This window comes from Zootoca vivipara, chromosome 2 (assembly GCF_965207765.1).
Source record: "Zootoca vivipara chromosome 2, rZooViv2.hap1.1, whole genome shotgun sequence".
In the NCBI taxonomy this organism is placed as follows: domain Eukaryota; kingdom Metazoa; phylum Chordata; class Lepidosauria; order Squamata; family Lacertidae; genus Zootoca; species Zootoca vivipara.
In genome coordinates, this window is record NC_142584.1 from 118,788,004 (window position 1) to 118,796,222 (window position 8,219).

An 8,219-nucleotide genomic window follows, 5' to 3' on the forward strand; every position below is an offset into this window, starting at 1 on the left:
CTCATAATAACCACTCACAAGTGAATTTTTTATTATTTCTTTGCTGAACACAGGTGTGTAAGATAGAAAAAAATCTACTGAGATGCCATCTTTAGTTTTGTTGTCAGATGATCCTTTATATTAAAGTTAGGCCTGAGTATAATAATGTAGCACTTAGGAAAGAAGATGCAGCCCAGGAGCCCAGCACTGGAGGCCAACATAGAGAAGACCTGCACGGCTACCATGTATTTTCCCTTTGTGCTCAGGTAAGTAGGCACAAAGGACACCCAAACATTGCAGAAGACCAACATGCTGAAGGTGATCAGCTTGGTTTCATTGAAGGCCCCAGGAAGTTTCCTGGCCAGGAAAGCCACCGTGAAGCAGATGGCAGCCAGGAATCCCATGTAGCCAAGGGCAGTATAAAACATGGCAACAGACCCTTCATTGCATTGCAGGATGATCTCTCCAGGCTGAGAGTTCATGTCGGAATCTGGGAATGGGGGAAAGAACCCCAGCCAGATAGTGCTAATGAGAACTTGGACACTGGAACAGGAAATGACAATGGAGTTGGCCAAACTCTTCCCCAGCCATTTCCTTACCCTATTCCCTGGCTTTGTGGCCAGGAAGGCCAGCACCACTGTGATGGTTTTTGCCAAGATGGAAGAGATGGCAACAGAGAAGATGATGCTGAAGGCCATTTGTTGAAAGAGGCAGGTCTCTTTCCTTGGCCGGCCGATGAAGAGGAAGGAGGTTAAATAGGAGAGAAGGAGAGAGACAAGGAGGATGTAGGAGAGGTCCCTGTTGTTGGCTTTGACTATGGGAGTTTCCTTGTATTTAATGAAAACTCCTAACACAAAGATGGTGGTTAAGCACAAGAATAGGGCAGAGGAAGTCAGGATTATTCCTAAGGGTTTTTCATAGGTCAGGAAGTTGATAATTTTGGGAACACACTTATCTTGATTCTTGTTTGGATGCTGGTCTTCTGGACATTTGGTGCAATGTTTTGCATCTGAAAAGAAGAACAATGTCTTCAGCATCATTCATATGTGCGCAATTACTCTGTTACATTCCACAAAAGACATGTTTTGTTGTGAAAATTTACATTCCAACTACATTTGAAAAATAGACTAATAGCCTGTTCCAGTCACTGTAAAGCAGATTAACATGTTAATTGAATTGCAAAGGGCTAGCGGATACATCAAAATGGCAACCAATCACATGTAAAACACTTGGGGTAGTGGTAATGGAGATGATACAAAGAAATGACATTATGGTGGCTGGGATTTCTGGATCCTTAAACGCCCAGCAGTCCACACATAAGGCCATTTCTTTCAACTCCAAAAAGGTCTAATTCGTCCAAAAATATTTAAATATAATTTAAGGTAAAGGGACCCCTGACCATTAGGTCCAGTCGTGACCGACTCTGGGGTTGCGGCGCTCATCTCGCGTTATTGGCCAAGGGAGCCGGCGTACAGCTTCCAGGTCATGTGGCCAGCATGACAAAGCTACTTCTGGCGAACCAGAGCAGCACACGGAAACGCTGTTTATCTTCCCGTTGTAGCGGTTCCTATTTATCTACTTGCATTTTGACGTGCTTTCAAACTGCTAGGTTGGCAGGAGCTGGGACCGAGCAACAGGAGCTCACCCCGTCGCAGGGATTCAAACCGCCAACCTTCTGATCAGCAAGCCCTAGGCTCTGTGCTTTAACCCACAGCGCCACCCATTCCTTAAAGGCTGCCCTTTCCTCTGGAGACACTTACCTTCTTGGGTAGAGATTGTCCCTTCCTTGCAGGGAGCGCAATCGTAGCAGCAAAGCTGCTCTCCTTCCTGGATCACCTTGACATACCCAGGCTGGCAGCTCTTGCTACATCTGGAATGAGGCACCATCTACTCATAGACAAAGGATCAATAGTGAGGAGGGCTATTTCTATCTATGCAAAGTCACTGGAAGTGATAGGAAGGGGAAGTAAGGGGATTATGGGGATTTTCATCAGGAATGTGATATCATAAGCAGTTTAAACCTTTTTTAAAAAAATATTTAATAAAATCTTTATTGATATATTTCAAATAAAAATACATACTGTGTGTACAATTTGGGCATACATATCTACATAGAAGATAAATATAAATCATATAACTACAAAATTAATAGCAAAGAAATGTAAAGAAGAAAAAGAAGAAAAGGGGGGAGGGGGGGAAAGGAGAAGGAAAGCAAAGGGGGGGAAAGAACATAGAGAATAGAGAAAATAGAAGAGGAAGAAGAAGAAGAAAAGAAGAGGCAAAAAAAGAGGAACAATCTTGACTTCCACCGCATCATCATACAGTATGTAATTTAACCTTTATTTTGGCTAATTATATGTATAAAAATGCAGTTTAATGACTTCTCTGCAAGAGGCTGGTTCGTTCAGTTTGCTGTTCTCAACCTAACCTGCTCCATGGTATTCTGAATCTCCTGACCGCATGGATCCACTATGAGAGCAGACCTAACTTGACCCCTGCCTCATCTCTGTATTTGTTATTTCCTTCAAGTCTGTTAGGAAGATATCTGAAATTAGAAGATATCTGAAAAATCCATGTTGCTGATATGGAAACCACACTTTTGCAAAGCTCAAGGGTGACCTTCATGACCGGGAGACTCCGTGACCAGAGGGAAGAGTCGGTGGAAGAAGATTGGAAGAAATTTAAAATCTATTTGAAAATTAGTTGCAATATTGAAAATGTTTAAGATTTGGAAGCACATGAGGCTGTAGAAAAGGATTAGTTGATATTTTTATTTTTTTGTCTTTTTTATTATAGTAAAATTTAAATATAAATGTTAATTAAGTTTTGAATAGATTATGAAATGTGAGATAAAAGTAAAATAGGTTAAGTATGTAAAAATAAGATTTGAATTTTGATTTAGAAATTACTAAAGATTATATACAATGAAACGCAATTAGGAGGGACATGAGGAAGCCAACAATGTTAGAGTTTTAGATATATAAACAGGATTATATTATTATTTTTGCTTTGTTTTGTTTTTTAATGTTGTTTTTTATTTTGTATGGTTTTTTTTTGGTATGTTTGTATTTTGTGTACTTATTGTACCCCACATGGGATGTTCCCATGTGGTTTTGTTTTTATGTGGTTTTGTGTTTTTCTGTTATAAAATTCTCTCTCTCTCTCTCTCTCTCTCTCTATATATATATATATATATATGTTGTTGTTTAGTCGTTTAGTCGTTTAGTCGTGTCCTACTCTTTATGACCCCATGGACCATAGCACGCCAGGCACTCCTGTCTTGCACTGTCTCCCGCAGTTTGGTCAAACTTATGTTCATAGCTTCGAGAACACTGTCCAACCATCTCCTCCTCTGTCGTCCCCTTCTCCTAGTGCTCTCAATCTTTCCCAACATCAGGGTCTTTTCCAGGGCTCTTCTCATGAGGTGGCCAAAGTATTGGAGCCTCAGCTTCAGGATCTGTCCATCCAGTGAGCACTCAGGGCTGATTTCCTTCAGAATGGATAGGTTTGATCTTCTTGCAGTCCATGGGACTCTCAAGAGTCTCCTCCAGCACCATAATTTAAAAGCATCAATTCTTCGGCGATCAGCCTTCTTGATGGTCCAGCTCTCACTTCCATACATCACTACTGGGAAAACCATAGCTTTAACTATATGGACCTTTGTTGGCAAGGTTATGCCTCTGCTTTTTAAGATGCTGTCTAGGTTTGTCATTGCTTTTCTCCCAAGAAGCAGGCGTCTTTTAATTTCGTGAATATGGGTGACCTTCAAAGGGGTAGCCGTGAGACCCTGTTTCTTTCCAGGAATGAAATCCAGCCTGTGTTCTAAACTGAAGCAGATTAGCTGCCAGAGAATTTACGATCAGGTTCCTTCTTGAGCTTTACCTTTATTGGTCTATTGTATACTTATTTAATAATAATAATAATACTTTCAGTAGCACCTTAAAGACCAACTAAGTTTTTATTTTGGTATGAGCTTTCGTGTGCATGCGAAGTGTGCATGCACACGAAATCTCATACCAAAATAAAAACTTAGTTGGTCTTTAAGGTGCTACTGAAGGGATTTTTTTATTTTACTACTACCCAGACCAACACGGCTACCTACCTGTAATAATAATACTTCTATTATTTGTACCCTGCCCATCTGACTGGGTTGCCGTAGCCACTCTGGGCAGCTTCCAACATATGTAAAAACATAATAAAACACTAAACATAAAAAACTTCCCTATAGAGTGTATAGGGCTGCCATCAAACCCAGTGGGCTTACTTCTGAACAGAGCTGCATAGGGAAATCTACTCTGATGTAACCATGGTAAAAAAATGAAGTCAGGCCATTTTTATTCCAGATTTGTTGATCCAGAATTCTTTCATGGTTTGCTCTGCCCATTTTATAAGAAACAAAAAAATGCATTAAGAAGAAAAAAGAAAAATTTTCCTTACATCATAATTTTTTCTTTACATCAATGGGGGACTTCCCCCAGTCCCCCCTTCTGAATTTCATTTTCCATATCTTATTTGGCAGTTTCTAATAACTAAGCTCTTGTACAATATTTCCCTTCAAAACATCTTAAATTTAACCTATATCCTAAGGAATTTCCGAAAACCTATACCTACTTCCCTAGGCAATATTAAATATTACAATATTTTTTCAGATATAATTTAAATTTTTCCCAATCTTCTTCCACTGTCTCTTCTGCCCGGTTGCGAAGTCTCCCGGTCAGTTCTGCAACTTCCATAAAGTCCTGCATCTTCATTTGCCATTCATCTATAGTTGGTAAATCTCTTCCAATTCTTAGCCAGTAGTAACCTCGCCGCAGTTGTGGCATACAGAAAGAATGTAATATCCTTTTGGGGATTTCCTCCCCTACTATTCCCAGTAAAAAGGCTTCTGGTTTCTTAATAAAATGTGTCTTTCAACACTTTTTTCATCTCGTTATAAATCTTTCCCCAGAAGTCCTTTACTTTGGAGCACGTCCACCACATGTGGTAAAAAGTTCCTTCTTTTTCTTTACATTTCCACCTGCCCACCTTCAATACTGATTCCACCCTCAGCCCTGTCTGCAACTCCCTGAGAGATTTGCCCTTCATTTCCCTCTGGGGGAATGTGACTTGGGAGGAAAAAAATGGTTGCCTGCCCATGATTTAACATGTAGCTCAAAACACAGGAGCTCTGGTTTGGAATTGCCATGCTTTTTAGAGAATGAGTGACTATGGAAGAACCTTTCCTGACAAAGAGTATTTTCAAACCAATGATATCTCTCTTTTTTTAGGTCTAATCAACAATACCAGAAGAATTGTTAGAACTGAACAGATGATCAAAAGAATAACATTAATTGAACGGCTTAACCCACCTTGTTAAACCAAGGAGGCCACACAATGGCATCCTGGTCGATGATGACTTGTACGCCTTGGGATCCCCGTTTCCCCACACACCCAACTTTCCCTTCATGAAGGGAGTTATTGGGAAGAACCACAAAGTTCACAATATCAAAGTCAGCTGCCAGTTGCCCATTCTCATCCAAATAAACTCCGTCCATAGAAGCATTATAAAATCTGACGTTTCTCAGGAAAGGGTAAAGCTAGAAGGACAAAAAAAAATCCTGGCATTTATCAAAGTTGGTTCTTTTCTTTTTTTTCCTTTCTTTTTTTGTTTCAATAAACTTTAATAGAATTTAAAAGAGAGATACAAAGATTATTATCAAATATCACTTTATCCAAACTAAAATGTTAATGTAGCTAAAAACACAGATCTAGACAAAAAGGAGAGAGAAAAGAAAGAGAAAGAAAGAAAGAAAGAAAGAAAGAAAGAAAGAAAGAAAGAAAGAAAGAAAGAAAGACTGTTCCCCACATAAAAGGGGAGGCGCAACCAGAGGAGGGCAGAGGCAGCAGTGGGAGCCGCCGGGGGTGCTGGCTGTTGCTGCAGCGGCGGCAGCAGCAGAGGGACCCAGTACCGGGCAGCGGCAGCGACATCCCTTGCCCGCTTGCTTGCCTTCCCTCACTCAGTGATGGGGCTGGGGAGCGGGGCAGAGGGTGGCCGAAAGGGGGACGAGGGGAAGCCCTGCCTGGCAATGACAGGAAAGTGACGGTTGCTGAGGGGAGGGAGGGACAGGGTCCCGAGCGCAGTTTTGCTGGGGCACCCCTCAGTGCCCAGCGCCCTGAAACCCAATGGGAAGGATGGCTCTGGGGACAGGCTGGTCAGCGCCCCCTCCATTTTGGCGCCCTAGGCAACTGCCTAGTTCGCCTTAATGGACACGCCGGCCCTGGCAACAACATTGTTCTTGGAGACCCCAAGGATTGGACCTGTTATATAAGTAAAATAACAATTGCAGAGTGGAACTGATTGTCAGTTCAAGTGGAACCATATATGACCACGTCACTAGAATAAAAAGGAATACCTGTGATGAATGGATTCTTTCACCTTCTGATCTCTTTCTGCCCACCCTCACCATCCACTTGGCTCTGGATGAGTCTGCAGCATTTAAGACATGCGCCAGAGCTCGGACAGTGTTGTAAATGCTGTAAGTGTCTTGGAAAAGGCTTCTTTCCAGGACATTTTGAGGGTAGCTCTTCAAGTTCTCCTTCGCAATGCATCGGTTCTGGCCTTTGACAGATAACACATGCTTTGAATATAAGCAACGATACCCATTTTCCCAGATTGTATTCATATCGATATTACCTTGATATATAACTGGCAGGTTATCATCATGCTTCGATTTTTTTTTGGTCTGGATAAATAATGATAAATAACCATAGATGTGCTTGTTCATAAGCATCGTGGGAGACAGGTTGGAGTTGAAATACGACAAAGCTATTGTGATCCAAATTTTCCCTGTGATTGGAGTCAGGGTTGTACCCACCACATGAACTGTTGTTAAGACATCTACCAAAGACAGAGACTCCCCATAGTACAGAAATACATTGATTCTCCTGTCCATGGAAAACAAAATCTTGTGCAGGATCTTGTCAAGCAAATCGGGCATAATGAAATCTTCTCGTGAGATTTTTTGTGAGAAGGCAACACAGACACTGCTCCTGATGAGAGCAGGCGTCAAGGTGCTCAGAAACCTTTCTCCATTGTCCGTGTCAGGAGCAATGAGCCCGATCCAAGTCCACCTGAAATGCAGGAGTAGACTGATAATCCCTTGGCTTGGAGGTTCTTCCTTTGGGATCACCCGGTAGATGAAAGGGAACTGTGCTTTGCCAACAGCTTGATTAACGGAAATGTAACTTACCTAGTAAGCAAAGGAGGGGAGATTGAAGGTACAGGTAGGTAGCCGTGTTGGTCTGACGTAGTCGAAACAAACAAACAAAAATCCTTCCAGCAGCACTTTAAAGACCAACTAAGTTTTTTATTTTGGTATGAGCTTTCATGTGCATGCACACTTCTTCAGATACACTGAAAAAGAAGTCCCCAGACGCTTATATAGAGAGAAAGGGTGGGGAGGGGTATCACTCAGAAGGGTGGTGGAAATGGGTGATTGACTGACCGATAGCTGTTGACGACTGTAAACGACTGCAAATGGTCTTGCATGAAAAAGCAAGGGGTGAGATGGCTGAATATCGCTTTATCTATATATATAATGTCCAAGTTGTCCCTGCGTCCAGTTGTCCCGTGTGTCCCTGGGGTACTGCGCATGTGCGCCAGGGACACAGGGATTGGACGGAGAGACAACCAGGGACACAGGGAACAGCCAACTGCCGCTCCGCCAACCGCCGCTCCGAAGCCCAGTCTCATGAGCCGAAGCGGCAGCGGGCGCCGAGGGAAGCCGGCTTTGGCTTGGCGGCGGCGGGAAGAAGGGGAGGAATTCCTCCCCTTTTTCCCGCCGCCGCCAAGCCAGTCCCCGAGTCGAAGTGGGGGGGAAGGCAAACGGTGAAAAGCCTCCGCTGCGGACTGGCTTGGCGGTGGCGGGAAGACCCGCCACCGCCAAGCCAGTCCCGGAGCCGAATTGCGCGGCGGCGGGGGTTTTCGCCGTTTGCCTCCCCCTCGGGGGAAGGCAAACGGCGAAAAGCCCCCGCTGCGGACTGGCTTGGCGGTGGCGGGAAGACCTGCCACCGCCAAGCCAGTCCCGGAGCCGAATTGCGAAGCGGCAGGGTTTTTCGCCGTTTGCCTCCCCCAGGGGAAGGCAAACGGCGAAAAGCCCCCGCTGCGGACTGGCTTGGCGGTGGCGGGAAGACCCGCCACCGCCAAGCCAGTCCCGGAGCCGAATTGCGAAGCGGCAGGGTTTTTCGCCGTTTGCCTCCCC

At 43.7% G+C, this 8,219-nt stretch overlaps 1 protein-coding gene across 1 annotated transcript; it reads right to left on the reverse strand.

The window, feature by feature from the left end:
• Nucleotides 1-74: 74 nt before the first annotated feature.
• On the reverse strand, nucleotides 75-5,513 carry LOC148687194 (vomeronasal type-2 receptor 26-like). Its single transcript, XM_088662551.1, has 3 exons — nucleotides 5,328-5,513; nucleotides 1,740-1,866; nucleotides 75-988 (listed from the first exon to the last, which is right to left on the reverse strand). Exons 1-3 carry the CDS (start codon nucleotides 5,511-5,513, stop codon nucleotides 75-77), a joined length of 1,227 nt encoding a protein of 408 aa, XP_088518677.1.
• Between the last annotated feature and the right edge of the window lie 2,706 nt (nucleotides 5,514-8,219).

What these genes read in the sequence shown, in the direction of transcription:
- LOC148687194 (XM_088662551.1), bottom strand. Translation starts at nt 5,513, where the DNA reads ATGGACGGAGTTTATTTGGATGAGAATGGGCAACTGGCAGCTGACTTT. An exon ending in GGCCTCCTTGGTTTAACAAG is followed by an intron (nt 1,867 to 5,327) that starts GTGGGTTAAGCC and finishes GTCTATGAGTAG; the next exon opens with ATGGTGCCTCATTCCAGATG. An exon ending in GACAATCTCTACCCAAGAAG is followed by an intron (nt 989 to 1,739) that starts GTAAGTGTCTCC and finishes TCTTCTTTTCAG; the next exon opens with ATGCAAAACATTGCACCAAA.